This window comes from Polypterus senegalus, chromosome 2 (genome assembly GCF_016835505.1).
Source record: "Polypterus senegalus isolate Bchr_013 chromosome 2, ASM1683550v1, whole genome shotgun sequence".
In the NCBI taxonomy this organism is placed as follows: Eukaryota; Metazoa; Chordata; class Cladistia; order Polypteriformes; family Polypteridae; genus Polypterus; species Polypterus senegalus.
In genome coordinates, this window is record NC_053155.1 from 307833581 (window position 1) to 307852762 (window position 19182).

At 44.2% G+C, this 19182-nt stretch overlaps 1 protein-coding gene and 1 pseudogene across 2 annotated transcripts in view; one reads left to right on the forward strand and one right to left on the reverse strand.

Moving 5' to 3' along the window:
* The window catches only part of LOC120524050 (PHD finger protein 6-like), a 58198-nt gene extending 55667 nt beyond the window's left edge, over nucleotides 1-2531 (reverse strand). For both annotated transcript variants that reach the window (XM_039745877.1, XM_039745876.1), the window contains exon 1: nucleotides 2419-2531. In XM_039745877.1, the coding sequence (XP_039601811.1) occupies nucleotides 2419-2526 (108 nt within the window). In that variant the 5' untranslated portion in view covers nucleotides 2527-2531. The remainder of the gene's footprint in view (nucleotides 1-2418) is intronic.
* LOC120524051 overlaps nucleotides 1-19182 on the forward strand; it is a 658450-nt pseudogene that overhangs the window by 276264 nt on the left and 363004 nt on the right.

Here is a 19182-nt window from a genome sequence, read left to right on the forward strand (position 1 = left end):
GGAGCGTGCATTCAGTCCGATGCGAACTGAAGTGGATCCTGCTAACCGTTTTAGTATTTTTAAGATCTGAAATGAAGGTGTGGCTATTACAGCAGTAATCGTATTTAAAGGTATGGATTGAACGCTGTACAGAGGTAATTTCCGTATTTTATGTATTTCAGTGAGGTGCAGTTGAAAACATTGCAAAAACTGTTTTAAAAACCATTAAAACAGAATCAACTTGTAATCAGCTGAGTCACAGAGCTGCCAGTGCTTCTGTGAACAGGTTTGATAATTTGATTACACTGATACATTTCAAAAGTAACTGTAAATTTCAAAATCAGAGTCTTTGTTTAATTTTGTCAATTATTAATTATTAATGTCATAACAAAAACGTACACTCAAAAACAATCTTTTTTAATATGTTTTCAGGCTGTGGTATCTAGAATGGCTTGGGAGTGTAAGTGGTGTTCAGATGTTTTGAGCTCCAGACCCCAATTTAAACATTTTAGACTGGAGCACAGTCATTTTTCAAGAGTTAGCCCACTACCATGCCTGTACGATAATTGCATGTGCACATTTCAAACACTAAATGCTTTGAAAACTCATTTGTCAAGATGTCATGAACACAGCAGTTACACACACAATGAGCGTGCAGTATTCAGCTGTCCTTGGTGCACATTTCAGCAACCTGAAGGGACTGTAACCATAGTATAAATGTGTAGTCGTCATTTAATTCTCATAAGAGTAGAGTACATCAACATAACCTTGCATCAGATTTCTGCAGTGGCATCATCAGCATTTAAAAGCTAAAGAAGACTGAGAGAAATCGACCTCTGATTGGCAGGATGATGCAGACCACATTTGCTCTGAGACACCAGACCATCATCCAATCCAGGCCACCAGTGAAAGAGATCCTGGACCTCTGGCCTGCTCTCCACATAGAGTCTGAGGTAAAATGGTTTATCTGTTGTTTCAATGATGCTCCAGTGCTTATCCATCCATCCATCCATCCATTATCTAAGCTGAATAAAAGGGTCACGGGGTCTTGGAGCCAATCCCAGCCAACACAGGGCACAAGGCAGGAAACAATCCTGGGCAGGGTGCCAACCCACCGCAGGACACACACAAACACACCCACACACCAAGCACACACTAGGGCCAATTTTGAATTGCCAATCCACCTAACCTGCATGTCTTTGGATTGTGGGAGGAAACGGGCGCCGGAGGAAACCCACGCAGACACGGGAGAACAGTCCACGCAGGAGGACCCGGGAAGCGAACCCAGGCTTACCACTGTCCCAGTGCTTATGTCCCATTTAATATTTATATTGAATTGATATGTACTGATGTTCTCTTACTGTTTACTTAGGTGTATGCAGAATTCCAGCAAATCACAAACCAGAACCTGTGCAGCACATTCTATACAGAACTTGATCATCACATCCCACGCTTGATGACATTGTTTAGGCAGAAGGCATCCAAAACTTTTGAACGACAACAGTATATGCCTGAGTTTTATTTAATTAAAGGTGTAATTACAACTAATACATTTTGTCTTTAGATAACTCAAAATAGGCAATGCTTTTAACTTATAATTTTTAAGTTACACTTTCTTAATTTGAATTGAGAATAACATTTTTAATTATTATTACATATTACTAAAATATTTGAGAACAAATATGCAGTAATTTAATTTAACTGGAGTTAACTATTACAAGGTACTTACTCAAAAAAATAGGTTTGAAAAAATTATCATTTTAAGTTAATTAACTTAATTTTTTGTGGTAACTTATTGCCTCATTTTTTTTAAGTTTTGCTAACTTGTTCGGGTTTACAGTGTGATTAAAAAGTTAAAAAAGATGTAGGAAAGTTTCACAAACGTTTACTTGAACAATGATGAAAAGAACGCCGACTTCGTAACCCCACCACACAACCTTCTGGCTCCCTCTCCAACCAACCTCTCCACCCTCCTCCCGTCCCTGGTACCGTCTCCCCTTACCGCATCAATCATACCCCCGTTGTGAGTCCTCCGTCCTCCCTCAATAGGACCCAACAGTCTGGGACGCTACAATATTATATATATATATATACCGTATATCGACCTATTGTGGGCATAATAATTAATTAGTTAATTCTGAACCCATCTTGTCACATAAAGTTACCGGCGATCACCTTAATTGTCACATCTTCTTGACGAAGAAGAAACCCGGAGAAATTACATGCGCACACAAGAAGACACCACTACAGGCAGTAACAATCCTGACTTTGAACCGAATCAGTGAAAGTCGTACAAACTGATAATAAAAGTAATCAACAACAATTATTAATAAAAAAAATACATGATACTTTAAAACCAAGGCAAATCTGATGGTGACAACGGTACCTCAAAAATTTAAGAAGCTGTTTTCATAGTTAACAAAAACAACAGAACCGTACCATGCAAAATTCGTGTGCAAAGACGCCCGCCTTTCCTAAAAGCGGTCCCGTCTCATCAGACTCCCCAGCTTGTTTGCAAAATCCGCAGTCAGGCTTCTTTCTCGCCATCCTGACACCACTGCGAATCAACCAAAATGACGAGCATACCAGGCGCTCTCTCAGATCTCAACAGCGCAAGTGGAAGTGTGACGTCACGATGGCTGCGTGCCAGTGCGATTTACACTGCGCTTGTCATATTCTTTCTTTCGGTTTATGATCAAATAAACAGAAATACAGGTAATTTCGCCTTTAGTAGGTATTCATTCAGGGCTGGATTAATCGTTAAACCAAATACGCTTAAGGGTATCAAGGGAATTTGAGGAGGATCCCAAATTAAGTTTCCAATGCCAGGTTTTGTTTGCCAATGGTGATTAGGGGAGACTGGGGACGGTTGCAACAAGTCTTATTTCTCCAATTAGAAACATGCTAGAGTGATGATACTCATACTGCACATGCTTAGTTAGGCCCTCTCTCCACCAGAGAGAAACTATATCATCTGCTGCTGCATTTATTGAAAATGAAGGTATGAAAGTAATTTTTTTTGCAAGTTGTTTTTTTGACTTGCTGTCCATAGCTTTTATTTTAATTAATCAAAACATACCTAGTTCAAATCATTGTGGTGTTGACTTTTAAAAAGTATTGTTAGCATGTTTTCCCTGACTCTTTGAATAGCTAGCACATGGTGTTCTGTCATGGCTGGCAGGTCAGGGACAGTTGCAACAACTTGGTGCAACCGTCCCCAAGCCAACCAGTCATATTGAAATAGACTACATATCATTACTTTTTAACATTTTTAGTTCAGAATCAGGACATTTTTTTTCAGTTTAAGTCCGAAGTATACTGCTATACAGCTTAACTGTAGTTTATGGATCTAAAAACAGAAATAATATTCTGTTTTTTCCAGTATGCCAAGAGTGAGGAAGAGAGTTACTAACAGAGGGGTTCCCCTCGAAATTTTGGAACAAGCTTCAAACATAATTAGGAATGAGGGCAGGACAGTCAGGGCAGGCGCCAAGGACTTTTCCATCTGTCATACCACCTTATTTCGATTCCATAAGAAAAGAGAGAAGCTTGCAAGTGAGGGATCAGATAAGTTACCACATGCAGGGTACTGGACCATCAGAAGGGTGTTCTCAGAAGACCAAGAGAGGAGTCTAAAACAGTATTGGGCAGCAGACTTATATTGTGGGTTAAGTCCTAAAGAGGGAAGAGAAATTAACAGAAATGTATAAAGAGAGTAAGAGGGTGAGAGGGTTAGGGTAATATCGGTAAAAAGTGAAAGATAATAAAAACTATTTACATTTTATAACATTTTATTTCAGGTTCGTAGGCTTGCATTTCAACTCGCCTCTCACTATAAGTGCAACTTTCCCTCACAGTGGAATGAGGCCTGTATGGCTAAGTATTGACTGGTTTAATGTTTTTTTAAAATGGCACCCAACTCTCTCAATAAGACGTCCTCAAGCCACAAGCCTTTCGAGGGCAACCAGTTTTAATGAAACAATTTTTTTTTAACAATTTAAGCCAGGTTTTGGACAAACACAAGTTTCAGTCACAAAACATATGGAACATGGATGAAACTGGGATAACAACTGTTCAAACTCCCGATAGGGTTGTGGCAAGACGTGGTGACAGGCAAGTTGGTGCAGCTACCTCAACAGAAAGAGGCACACTTGTCACACTGGCTTGTACAGTCAATGCACTTGGTAACTCCATACCCCCAATGTTCATTTTCCCACGTGTGCATTACAAATCTAATTTTGTTCAGGATGGCCCCCTTGGCTGTATTGGGACAGCCAATGCATCAGGGTGGATGCAAGAGGCTGACTTTCTTATTTACTTGAAACACTTTCAGCTACACACAAAGAGTTCCTCAGACTCCAAAGATCTATTAATTCTTGACAATCACCCATCCCACCTGTCAATAGAAGGCATCAAATTCTGCCGCAGCCATGGAATTGTTTTGCTATCCTTCCTCCCACAATTACAGCCACTTGACAGGAGTGTATATGGGCCATTAAAAAGAGTTGTCAACTCAGCCTGTGATTCTTGTATGAAGACCCACCCGGGGATGACAATGACAATTTATGATATCCCAGGCATTTAATCTACTTTAATATTATTATATAATTGTAGATTTACACAGTACTATGCAAGTTCAGAGAGAAAGCAAAGGTTAATTATTGAAATGTAATATATGTTTAGCATGTTGCAACCGTCCCTTATATGTGTTGCAACATCTGACTTCTTCAGTTCAAATCAATATTGTGCAGGATATGTAAAATATAATTAACTACAAGTACTATGGGTAATTAGCAGACAGATGTAAGTTTATAGTATACAAATTTGACTGGTGTTGTCCAAACAGTCTCTGAGTAAATGAGAGGAATGCGAAAAGTGCTGCAACCGTCCCCAGTCTCCCCCACATGGCAGACTGACTGATCTACTGGGAGAGCCCATGTCTGCCTGTCTTTCTGGCCTCAACCAACCCAACACCCATTTTGTTAAAATGTGACATGTTTATTCTTCAAAGAAAGTTTGCGTGACAGTTCGAGATATCTCAACGAAAATCGAACAGACCGCATTGCAGGAAGGGGGGGCCCGCATGTCCCGTTCGTGCGAATTTGTCAAGTTATATTCTCCAGTACAGTATATATATTTGAGATGCTTCTAAGATAAACCCTTTTAAAATCACTCTTCAAGGTCAAATTCCGTACATGTCAAAGTATAGGCCTACTTGCAATTTGGGTACTTTTCCAGAAAGAGGCCCTACTAATTTCCGCATGACACCGCATCGCATTTCGCACTGTCGTGGTATTGTCATGAATTATGAATTGCACATTTTTAATAGATTATATCATTATATTTTGATAAAGTTCATGTGTTATCTTGCAAAAATGTAGCTGAATACTGCAATGACAAAATCCGGTACGTATGTTAATATTATTTCTATTAAATTAGCATGTAAGTTTATATAGTCAACATATAACAGCGTTTGACGTAAGCGGCCCTGCACACAAGGCCGGTGCTGGCCCTAAATACACGTTAATAAAAACTCCAGCAGACTGCGTGCGGTGTACTCGGGCAGGAAGTCACTTTCGGTGGCTGATTGATGGCGCGCGCTCGTGGGATCAGGGCCGTTTGAAGGAATTTGGGGGCCCCAAGCAAAATGGACATGGAGGCCCCCCGCACGCACGCAAAGGAACCACAGCATAGCCATACTTGTACATATTTTTGCTAGCCTACCTGCTGCAAAATTGCACCATTTGTACAAGACAAGTAGAGCTATTTTATGTGTGTAATTTATCACTTACCACTGTCTTGTTTTTTCTTATCCTCCTCTTCCTTTCTCTTCTTTCTTTTTTGGCTTCCTGAAGCATAATTCCGCTTCATGACTGCCGAGGAAGTTTTGTATTTTGCCGGCAGCAGAGATCGCGTGGTTGGCTGGCTGCTGTCAGCGAGGGGGGCCCCCTTGAGGGGGATCCCGATAACAGTGTCATTGCACTTTACTGCATTCACTATCAATGGGGCGCTCACACAGTTTGTCGCTGCATTTTATTCTTAACCAGTCGTTGTCTTGGGGCCCCGAGCTGGCTTGGTTTGCCTGCCTTGTCGCGACGGGCCTGCGCGGGATGCAGCCTGAGAATGCGCGGCTTGAGCGCAAACAGACGACAAGCGATGCTTCAGCTCTCCCGTCCTCCCGATGTTTTAACTCATAACAGGTAAGTTAAATAGTATTAACCGTAAAAGTATGAGATGCGTGCAGGTAAAACAAAACGTTATATATATATAAATAAATGACCCCGTGGCGTTTAAGCCGTTACACACAGAGTAAATAAACATTTACTCAGTATTAATTCAACACTAGCACAGGGGTTCCCAAATCAGGTTCTGGAGGACCACAGTGGCTACAGGTTTTCACTCCAACCCGTTTCTTAATTAGTGACCTGTTTTTGCTCCTAATTAACTTCTTTTGAATTAATTTTAATTGACTTGCTCTTGAAGACTCAGACCCCTTAATTGTTTCTTTGTCCTTAATCAGCAGATACAATGAGATACAAAATGAGCCAAAACATCACCAGCAAAACATGACCAGCATACAATGTCTAAAAATAAAGAAAGGTGAAGTTGGCAAGAACGCTGATATGTTCAGGTCCCCTAAGCATTTTAACTGTGCTCTTAGAAAAGAGAAAGTCAACAATTTCAAAAATGTCTGCTGTTGCACAATGAGAGCAGCAACAAGCTATGTAATTAAAGAACAGTTTAATTAACAAAAAGACTCGGCACCTAATTGAGCAACTGGTTGGAGTTGGAGGCCCTGACTTGGTCTTCTGTTGGCTCCCTCACTTCACATTTCATTTCTGTTTGGGTGCCATTTAAGGAAAGAAATGAAGCAATTCAGAGGAATGATGAAGAAATTCAGGGGAGCAAATCTTAAAAGACAAGTCAATTAAAATTAGTTCAAAAGAAATTAATTAGCTGCAAAAACAGGTCACTAATTAAGAAGAGGGTTAGAATGAATGGCTGCACTGAGGTCCTAATCTGGGGATCCTGAGTAGATTTGTCATGTGGTGGGTGTGGCAATGCGCTGTATCAGCGCCATCTCCTAACCTTTTTAAAGTTATCTTAATTAAAAAGGTATCAATTTCTTATCAAAAACATGGACATTACTGTGTGATTCCAAACTTATGAATGCCAGTGTATCCTGGTGATGGTAGTGCCAGCCTGAGTTAGTTAGTTCAGACTTCAGTATTCCAAAAAATGGTCTCCATATCTAGATGTTTAATCCTTCACTGTGTTTCTTGGTTCTCCTTTCAGGGAATTATGCACAGGTTACCATTAAACTTTGGCCTGTACCCTTATGTCAAGCTATGTGCCTGGGGGAAAACAAAAATCAGACCTATACCTGTTTAGTATTTAGTGAAAAATTACTATTCAGGCTGGTGGGTATGAATCCTTCATTCCATGCATGGCCCACCAAGTTTTAGAAACCATCAACTATTTATTAAGGCCTGGAGTATATCAATAGTCTAGTAAGGGTGAAGCCGGTTTTGCTTTTCTGTACTACAGGTATTTGTTTATGCAGAAAAGCCCTTCATTTGTTGAATGCATACATTACTTTGAATTTGTATAACCGGAAGTACTACTGTAGCTTTCTTTTTTCTTCTTGTAGAAAGCATCTAGTCAGCAGCCATCTGCAAGAAGAATGCCCCTGGGCTCCTCCAAACGAGAACTACAGTCATCAGCATTCTGCACTGAAGAACTAGATGATAATTATTCTGTTCCAATGACTTCTCTTTGGCCTCGATTTGTATGTATAAATGGCTATACTACAATGTGCATTGGGAACAAACGCTGCATTTTAAAGTGTGTTAAATAGATAGATATGAAAGGCACTATATAATAGCTAGATGACTAGATATGAAAGGCACTATATAATAGATAGATGGATAGATGGATATGAAAGGCACTATGTAATAGATAGATAGATGGATCATATGAAGGGCACTATATAATAGATAGATAGATAGACAGATAGATAGATAGATAGATAGATAGATAGATAGACATGAAAGGCACTATACAATAGATAGATAGATTGATTACATCTTGTATTACATTTTGCCTGAAGAAGGGGCCTGAGTTGCCTCAAAAGCTTACATATTGTATCTTTTTAGTTAGCCAATAAAAGGTGTCATTTTGCTTGACTTCTTATTACATAATTTTATGTAAACATTACTGAAAAGGTTTAGAGATTGTTGCATTAACATTAGTCCTGTGTCAATGTAGTTCTAGACTTGTGCTGCTGTCAGGTGATACACATAGAACATAAAAAAAAGAAGGGGTCATGGAAGTGGGTCTTAAAATGGCCCATTAGTTACACAGTGGCCATCTCATGGTCTTCACTCCTGTGTCACTCACTTGACTCTGTTCTCCTATTCCATGTGCATCACGTTCCGATTGCTCCGAGGAACTGGACACACAGACCTTTGTGTTTTATTATACTGTATAGTACATACACATTCTTTTGCGAACCCTCCTTTATTGTCTTTGCTTAATAGCCTTTGTTTTTTTTATTTTATGAAAGAATAGCTATCCCCCATGGCTCTGCCCATGTACTAGTGAAACAGGACAAACTCAAAATAAAATCAATTAAAAAAAATGTAATTCTGGCCAAACGGAAGGTAGGTACACTACAATGTCAAACGTTGCCACTGTATCTGATTGTGTTCAGCTCTGACAGGAGAAAAGCACGTGGCTCTGATATCTCTGCCAATCAGCAGATGCCCTCTAAAACACACGCAGCTCTGATCTCACTCTCAAAAACATCAAACGTTACTCCTTAACAATCTGTAGATGATAATGTCTGCTGAACAAACAGGTATTGCTAGCTAAGCGGAGGCAAGGTGCGCTCCAACACGTGGAGAGAGGTAGAGTGACTCTAACAGAGGCTGGCGTGCCGTGTGAGTGAGGAGGGCCCTGTCCTGCTCTCCACTCCTGAGGCCCCGTCTCCCACTCCCCTCAGCCTGCAGTCTTTATCTCGGATTAGCATGAATATATCGCTCCTGCAAACAAACAATGATCCTTAGCGCGATGACAGAAGTCACAAAATCAACCAGAATGTTCAAGCAAATTATAGAAAAAAACCCGATCTAAATCCGTTAAGTAGTTCTCTCGTTCACTAGCTAAGTGGAGGTAAGGTACACACCCCGAGGCTGGCGCGTCAGTGAGAAGGGGCCCACCTCCTTCCCCTGAGCCCGCTCCATGTCTCTCAGATTCACACAAATAAATCGGTACCACAGGCAATCTATGATATTTAGCGTGATGAAAGAAGCTGCAAAATCAACTGGAGTGTTCAAGCAAATTACAGAAAAAACCTGATCTAAATTCGTGAAGTAGTTTTCTCCTGAAAAGCGAACAGACATACAGAGAGACACATGTTGGATATTTTATATATATATATATATATATACAGTGGGATGCAAAAGTTTGGGCAACCTTGTTAATAGTCATTATTTTCCTGTATAAATCATTGGTTGTTGCGATAAAAAATGTCAGTTAAATATATCATATAGGAGACACACACAGATATATTTGAGAAGTGAAATGAAGTTTATTGGATTTACAGAAAGTGTGCAATAATTGTTCAAACAAAATTAGGCAGGTGCATAAATTTGGGCACCACAAAAAAGAAATGAAATCAATATTTAGTTGATCCACCTTTTGTAGAAATGACAGCCTCTAAACGCTTCCTGTAGATTCCAATGAGAGTCTGGATTGTGGTTGAAGGTATTTTGGACCATTCCTCTTTACAAAACCTCTCTAGTTCATTCAGGTTTGATGGCTTCCGAGCATGGACAGCTCTCTTTAACTCACACCACAGATTGTCAATTATATTCAGGTCTGGGGACTGAGATGGCCATTCCAGAACGTTGTACTTGTTCCTCTGCATGAATGCCTTAGTGGATTTTGAGCAGTGTTTCGGGTCGTTGTCTTGTTGAAAGATCCAGCCCCGGCGCAGCTTCAGCTTTGTCACTGATTCCTGGACATTGGTCTCCAGAATCTGCTGATACTGAGTGGAATCCATGCGTCCCTCAACTTTGACAAGATTCCCAGTCCCTGCACTGGCCACACAGCCCCACAGCATGATGGAACCACCACCATATTTTACTGTAGGTAGCAGGTGTTTTTCTTGGAATGCTGTGTTCTTTTTCCTCCATGCATAACGCCCCTTGTTATGCCCAAATAACTCCATTTTAGTTTCATCAGTCCACAGCACCTTATTCCAAAATGAAGCTGGCTTGTCCAAATGTGCTTGAGCAGACCTCAAGCGGCTCTGTTTGTGCTTCCTCTGCATCACTCTCGCATACAGCATCTCCTTGTGTAAAGTGCGCCGAATGGTTGAACGATGCACAGTGACTCCATCTGCTGCAAGATGATGTTGTAGGTCTTTGGTGCTGGTCTGTGGGTGGACTCTGACTGTTCTCACCATTTGTCGCTTCTGTCTTTCCGAAATCTTTCTTGTTCTGCCACTTCGAGCCTTAACTTGAACTGAGCCTGTGGTCTTCCATTTCCTCAATATGTTCCTAACTGTGGAAACGGACAGCTTAAATCTCTGGGACAGCTTTCTGTATCCTTCCCCTAAACCCTGATGGTGAGCAATCTTTGTCTTCAGGTCATTTGAGAGTTGTTTTGTGACCCCCATGTTGCTACTCTTCAGAGAAAATTAAAGGAGGAGGGAAACTTACAATTCCATCCATCCATCCTCTTCTGCTTATCCGAGGTTGGGTCGCGGGGGCAGCAGCTTAAGCAGAGAGGCCCAGACTTCCCTCTCCCCGGTCACTTCTTCCAGCTCTTCCGGGAGAATCCAGCGTGTCCTGGGTCTTCCCTGGGGCCTCCTCCCAGTTAGATGTGCCCGGAACACCTCACCAGGGAGGCGTCCAGGAGGCATCCTGATCAGATGCCCGAGCCACCTCATCTGACTCCTCTCGATTCGGAGGAGCAGCGGCTCTACTCTGAGCCCCTCCCAGATGACTGAACTTCTCACCCTGTCTTTAAGGGAAAGCCCAGACACCCTGCGGAGGAAACTCATTTCAGCCGCTTGTATTCTCGATCTTGTTCTTTCGGTCACTGGAACCAATCTCCTTGAGAGGGGCTGGACTCTCTACCACTCTGGAGTTGCCCTGGTGAGAGGCGCCGAGCAGGTGTGGGCATACTTATTGCCCCCACTGGAGCCTGTGCATTGGGGTTTACCCCGGTGGACAGAGGGTGGCCTCCCTCCGCATTCGGGTGGGGGGAAGGGTCCTGACTGTTGTTTGTGCGTATGCGCCGAACAGCAGTTTGGAGTATCCACCCTTTTGGAGTCTCTGAGGGGTGCTAGAGGGCATACCTTCTGGGGATTCCCTCGTTTTGCTGGGAGACTTCAATGCTCACGTGGGCAATGACAGTGAGACCTGGAAGGGCGTGATTGGGAGGAATGGCCCCCCCGATCTGAACCCGAGCGGTGTTTTGTTATTAGACTTCTGTGCTCGCCACGGATTGTCCATAATGAACACCATGTTCAAGCATAAGGGTGTTCATATGTGCACTTGGCACCAGGACACCCTAGGCCTCAGGTCGATGATCGACTTTGTGGTCGTGTCGCCGGACTTGCGCCATATGTCTTGGACACTCGGGTGAAGAGAGGGGCGGAGCTGTCAACTGATCACCACCTGGTGGTGAGTTGGCTTCGATGGTGGGAGAAGATGCTGGTCAGACCTGGTAGGCCCAAACATGTTGTGAGGGTCTGCTGGGAACGGCTGGCAGAGTCCCCTGTCAGAAGTAGCTTCAACTCCCACCTCCGCAGAACTTCAACCACGCCCCGAGGGAGGTGGGGACATTGAGTCGAATGGGCCATGTTCCGTGCCTCTATTGTTGAGGCGGCTGACCGGAGCTGTGGCCGCAAGGTGGTCGGTGCCTGTCGTGGCGGCAATCCCCAACCCGTTGGTGGACACCGCGTGAGGGATGCCGTCAAGCTGAAGAAGGAGTCCTATAGGACTTTTTGTCCTGTGGGTCTCTGGAGGCAGCTGATAGGTACCGCAGGCCAAGCGAACGCGGCTTCGGTTGTTGCTGAGGCAAAACTCGGGCATGGGAGGAGTTTGGAGAGGCCATGGAGAACGACTTTGGACGGCTTCGAGGAGATTCTGGTCCACCGTCCGGCGTCTCAGGAGGGGAAAGCAGTGCAGTGTCAACACCGTATATGGTGGGGATAGTGCGCTGCTGACCTCACTCGGACGTTGTGGGTCGGTGGGAGGAGTACTTCAAGACCTCCTCAATCCCACTAACATGCCTTCCACGAGGAAGCAGAGCCTGGGGACTCTGAGGTGGGCTCTCCCATCTCTGGGACTGAAGTCACCGAGGTGGTCAAAAACTCCTTGGTGGCAGGGCCCCGGGTGGATGAGATACCGAGTTCCTTAAGGCTCTGGATGTTGTAGGACTGTCTTGGTTGACACGCCTCTGCAACATCGCATGGACATCGGGACAGTGCCTCTGGATTGGCAGACCGGGGTGGTGGTCCCCCTCTTTAAAAAAGGGGGACCGGAGGGTGTGTTCCAACTACAGAGGGATCACACTCCTCAGCCTCCCTGGAAAAGTCTATTCGGGGTTCTGGAGAGGAGGGTCCGCCGGATAGTTGAACCTCGGATTCAGGAGGAACAGTGTGGTTTTCGTCCTGGTCGCGGAACAGTGGACCAGCTCTTCACCCTTAGCAGAGTCCTGGAGGGTGCATGGGAGTTTGCCCACCGGTCTACATGTGTTTTGTGCACTTGGAAAAGGCATTCGACCGTGTCCCTCGGGAATCCTGTGGGGGTGCTCGGGAGTATGGGGTACCGGACCCCTGATAAGAGCTGTTCGGTCCTGTACAACCGTGTCAGAGCTTGGTCCGCATTGCCGCAGTAAGTCGAGCCCGTTTCCAGTGAGAGTTGGACTCCGCCAGGGCTGCCCTTTGTCACCGATTCTGTTCATAACTTTTATGGACAGAATTTCTAGGCGCAGCCAGGGTGTTGAAGGGGTCCGGTTTGGTGGACTCAGGATTGGGTCACTGCTTTTTGCAGATGATGTTGTCCTGTTTGCTTCATCAGGCCGTGATCTTCAGCTCTCTGGAGCGGTTCGCAGCTGAGTGTGAAGCGGCTGGGATGAGAATCAGCACCTCCAAATCCGAGACATGGTCCTCAGCCGAAAAGGGTGGAGTGCCCTCTCAGGGTTGGGGGAGAGATCCTGCCCCAAGTGGAGGAGTTCAAGTATCTCGGGGTCTTGTTCACGAGTGAGGGAAGAATGGAGCGTGAGATCGACCGGCGGATCGGTGCGGCATCCGCAGTGATGCGGGCTCTGCATCGGTCTGTCGTGGTGAAAAAGGAGCTGAGCCGTAAGGCAAAGCTCTCAATTTACCAGTCAATCTATGTTCCTACCCTCACCTATGGTCATGAGCTATGGTCAAACTTACAATTGACCCCCTTAAATACTCTCATTTCTCATTATAGGATTCACCTGTGTATGTAGGTCAGGGGTCACTGAGCTTACCAAGCCAATTTGAGTTCCAATAATTAGTTCGAAAAGTTTTGGAATCAATAAAATGACAACGGTGCCTAAATTTATGCACCTGCCTGATTTTGTTTGAACAATTGCACACTTTCTGTACATCCAATTAACTTCATTTCACTTCTCAAATATCATTGTGCGTGTCTCCTATATGATATATTTAACTGACATTTTTTATCGTAACAACCATTGATTTATACAGGAAAATAATGACTATAAACAAGGTTGCCCAAACTTTTGCACCCCACTGTATGTATATATATATATATATATATATATATATATATATATATATATATATATATATATATATATATATATATATATATATATATATATATATATATATATACAGGTATATATAAACATGGTATCGGTTTTTCTAGATCCTGAACAATGTGTACAAGTGTGGCTATATGGGTCTGTATGTGTTTACCCAAAATATATTTTCAGTAACTTCTATCGGTAATGGTAATGGTAGTGCCAGCCTGAGTTAGTTAGTTCAGACTTCCGTATTCCAAAAAATGGTCTCCAAATCTAGATGTATAATCCTTCACAGTGTTTCTTGGTTCTCCTTCCAGGGAAGTATGCTCAGGTTACCATTGAGCTTTGGGCCCTGCTGCTCCAGTGTCTGTACACTTATGTCAAGTCATGTGTCCGAAAATCTGTATCTGTTTAAAATGGGCAATAAATCTTCTGTTCAATCTGCTGGGTATGAATCCTTCATTACATGCATGGACCAAATGAGCAACTTTCAGGTAATCTCAGAGCAAGAAATTTTCCTGCTTTAGACTCTTTCCTTACAGAAAGTCATGTATCTATCTAGAGTAGCACTTTTCTACTGTAGATGGATTGCAACGTCCTCGCCGGTTTCCTTCTCAGCAGGAGCTTCCTGAGCAGTGGGTAGAGGTTAACACTACTGGGGTTAACACACAACTTTCAACGAATGTAATAAATAGAAATTATTATTTCCCACATATTGAGGTATTATAATCCAGCACAAGTTTGGAAAACTTCCACTTTTTATTAAGACCTAAAATATTTCAGTAGTCTAGTAGATGCCATACCTGTTTTGCTTTTCCGTACTACAGATATTTGTTTATGCAGAACAGTCCTTCATTTGTTGACTGCAAACATTACGTTGAATTTGCATAAGAAGAAGTGCTACTGTTGCTTTCTTTTTTCCTCTTTTTTCAATGCAATTTGAATCCTCTACATATTATTTATGGCATCCATCCATCCATCCTCTTCCGCTTATCCGAAGTCGGGTCGCGGGGGCAGCAGCTTAAGCAGAGAGGCCCAGACTTCCCTCTCCCCGCCACTTCTTCCAGCTCTTCCGGGAGAATCCCAAGGCGTTCCCAGGCCAGCCAGGAGACATAGTCCCTCCAGCGTGTCCTGGGTCTTCCCCGGGGCCTCCTCCCAGTTGGACGTGCCCGGAACACCTCACCAGGGAGGCGTCCAGGAGGCATCCTGATCAGATGCCCGAGCCACCTCATCTGACTCCTCTCGATGCGGATTTATTTATGGCAACGCATCTTAATTATTTATTATACAGAGCAGCATGGCAGCACATCAGGGAGTGTTGTCACCTCACAGTGCAGAGACCTCCGTTCACTTTCCAGCTAGGACACTTTAATTGTGTCAATAACAAAGTGTCCTTTGCTCATATAGCTTATGTTTAGAGACTCCAGGATCTAAGTCTAAAGCCACTGTCCTGTTTAGGGAATCCATTAATCCATCCCGGTAATCAGGAGCCCGGGACTCCCAGACATTTTTCATTCCCGCATTCCCAGGAATTAAACTGCTGTAATTCCCGGGAAACCGGGAACGGCCAAGCTCACATGTATAGCATGTAAAAGTGTAAAAATCGATCAAGAAATAACAGAGTTATAGTTGAAATAAATGAAGTGGCACAGTTTTTTGGCCCACGGTGTAGTGTGTTGCCGATTAATTCAGTCAACAACAGACCAGCAGCAGTCGTCAGTCTCCCGGCCCCCACTAAGACTGAGCACAGTGGACTGGGAGGAGTCTGCACTCTGCAGCTCACGAATGCCGGGACGGAGCAGACTTCATTGACGTCTGTCAGACAACAGCTTTGAACAGCAACTTGAAACTGCAATGCATCAGTCTGTTGCATCCGCATTATCTGTGCCAAGAAACTTGCCATCACAGAATGATGACAAGAAACTGGATGCATCAGTAAAAGCTGAAACAGCAGTGTTTCAGAGCAACGGCAAGCGCGGGCATTGTTTAGAACAAGTGTATCAGTATCTGATGACTGTGCCACCTACTTCAGTGTAGGCAGAGCGTGCTTTCTCAGCGGCTGGCATACTCTGCACGTGGACGACCGCACGCTCGACACGTTGGGCTTTCTACGCTCTTATTACCGCAATTAACTAGATACATGTTGTGGACTTGAACCCGGACACAGACAGACGGACATCGTTGGATCCACCACACACTGTTTATTTACAATTATATTTACAGTTTAGTGCGCTCCCCAGTGCCTCTTGCACCGTTTCCCCAAATGTCCAGGCCACACAGTCACAATGCCTTTCTCCTGGCCGCCTCCAGTCCTCCCTCCAGCTCCGTCTCTCTTCCACCCGACTTCCGCTATCGACTGAAGGGAAGCGGCCCCTTAAATAGGAACCCGGATGGGCTCCAGCTGCTCCCCGGCATTCTTCTGCAGACACGCCCTAGTGTGACGGATGTGCCGGCTGCGCACCCGGAAGCCGCCCGGGTGTCCCCTGTCGTCTTCCCCCCAGCACTTCCTGGTGTGGCGGAAGTGCTGGGCTCCAGGGATATTGAGGCACCGGGGCGCCACCTGGCGGTGGCCACGGGTCCCTACAGGGCTGGGCTTCCAAGCTCTTTACCCGAGGCCCCCAACATAACCAGGGCAGACGCCCCTTCGCGGTCTGGAGGAGGCATAAGCCCTCCTCCAGTCCTCCTGGGTGTCCCAGCCGGGCTCCAGCCCCGGCCGGATGCCACAATGTTTTTATATGACAGCATGAACTGCTTGTAGAAAAGGTTAGTCTTTTATTGGTGTCAACATACTGCAGTAGTTTTATTAAAAAATAAGTGTTGGTTGTTCTAAAACTGTTCACATGTGAGATGCCAGTGCACTGTGTAATCCCCGGGAGCCCTGGATTCCCGGGAATGACATGCAGGATTCCCAAATTCCTAGGAATGGATAAACCCATCCGGGAATGGATTCCCTAGTCCTGTTGAATGAAAATGGAAAATGTGAAAAATTTTGTTCTCTGGATTTGGAGGAGTTGTTAGTTGAGACCCGGTTTATTCTAGGGAATAGAGTTGCAGAATCGAGTGAAACAGTTCCCATCTAGTATGGGGGCATAGTGTCAGAGTATTAGGAGGCTTAAGGTTGTTGTTAGTGTTCTGGGTCGTTGTCTTCCAGACTGAGGAGAAAATAAATAGATAATGTCATTTTTTTGGCATCTGTGACCACATCCACTCCTTCTCCATTAGTTTAATCTCCATAAGCTTGACCAAATGACGACATTCCTAACATTGAATTGTTCCAGTTGAAATACTTGGTGTAGCCTGTAGTGCACGGGTGTCCAACTCCAGTCCTGGTGGGCCACAGTGGCTGCAGGTTTTCATTCTAAACCTTTTCCTAATTCAGTGATCAGTTTTCACTGCTAGTTAACTCCTTTTTTCCTTCATTTGCATAGCCCTGTTGTTAAGGATTCAGTCCTCTGAATCAATTTGTTTCTTCATTAAATGGCAGCCAAACAGAAATGAGATGTGAAACGAGCCAACAGATGACCAGCTTAGCTGGAATGTCAAACTCCAGCCAATTTCACCCCAACCAGTTTCTTAATAAGAAGCCAATTCTTGTTGTTAATTAAAGCCGTTATTGAATATCAGGACTTGTTGCTGCTCTCATTCTGCCACAGTAGACTGTTGATTTTCTGCTTTTTCTAAGACCACCGTCAAGATGTTTTGGTGACCTGAGCAGACCAACATGACTGAGACCTTCACCTTTCTTTATTTTCAGATACTCTGTGATGGGCACAGGTGAGCTGGTCATGTGGCTGCTTGTTTTGTGCCTCGTTATTGTTTGGCTGCTCATTAAGGAAGAAGAAACAACTAAGGAATCGGAGTCACGTCAATTAAAACTGAGGCAAAACGAGTTAATCAGCAACAAAAATGGCCCATTAATTAAGAAGATGATTAGAATGAAAACTAGGATGCACTGCGGCCCACCGGGACCAGAGTTGGACACACCTGCAGCAGTGAAATGGATTCTCATCTCCGTCTGACTCCTAGCTTGTGCCTGTTTCTGCCAGAATCGACTCTGTGTCCCAGTAACCGCGAATTAAACAATGTAGGTTTTGATGGATAGGTGATCAAAAAAGTAACATTTAATATTATGATTCATTGTAATATGGTTTTTATAATATAATGGTGTACTGATTATTGTTGCTGCTTCAAGGATTTCAACATCCTGGTTTTAAATCTCATGCTCAGTTATTGTCTGTAGGAAGTGTGGCCCAAGAGGCTGGCATTGCCAAGTGAACCCGACACAGACACGCATGGGAAATAAGTTCAATGCACACTCTTGATTTTATTTTCTTTTTCCCTTGTTGGAAACACATTTCCCATTCCCCCAAAGTATAACACAGTCCTGGCACAAGCACAGCACAAACAATGAATCCCCTTCTTTTACTTTTTTCCTTCACTCCTCGGGTCCAGCTTCATCACTCCTCCTCCTGACTCTGGCTCCCCTAGTAGTGGCTGCTGGCTCCTTTTTTAACGCACCCAGAAGTGCTCCAGGTGCTTGATTACTCGTTTTCAGCAGCACTTCCGGGTGTGGTAGAAGAACTGCCCATTAGGGTTCATCAGCTCCTGCTGCAGCATCGCCTGGCACCGCCTGCAGATCCCAACAGGGCTGCACCACGCTCCAACTCCCATGAAGCCCTGCGGGAGTCTGAGGCACCGCTGCAACCCAGGGGGGTTGCCATCTAGTGTCCCGGGGGAGGTAACACTCTGTCCACGCTTGCTCCTCCAGTCCTCCCAGCATGGAGGCATCCCAGCCGGGCAAGAGCCCTGGCCACATGCTACAGAAGTTTGCAGGTTCTTCCATTGTTTGCATGGTGCTTTCTTCAAGTACTCTTGTCTTCCTTCTACATTCGGGGCCAAGAGTTTTGAAAATGACGCAAATATTAATTTTCACAAATTTTGCTTCCTCAGTTTTTATGATGGCAATTTGCATCGACTCCAGAATGTTATGAAGAGTGATCCGATGAATTGCAATTAATTGCAAAGTCCCTCTTTGATATGAAAATGAACATTCCCACTGCATGCCAGCCTTGCCACAAAAGGACCACCATTGCTTTGCACAAAAAGGGCTTCACAGGCAAGGATATTGCTGTTAGTAAGATTACACCTAAATCAACCACTTATCAGATCGTCCAGAACATCAAGGAGAGTGTTCAATTGTTGTGAAGAAGGTTTCAGGGCGCTCAAGCAAGTTCAGCAAGCGCCAAGACCGACTCCTAAAGTTGATTTAGCTGTGGGCACAACCAGTGCAGAGCTCACTCAAGAATGGCGGCAAGCAGGTGTGAGGGAGGTGAAGACTTTTGGAGGATAGCCGGGTGTCAAGAAGGGCAGCAAAAAAGCCAAGAA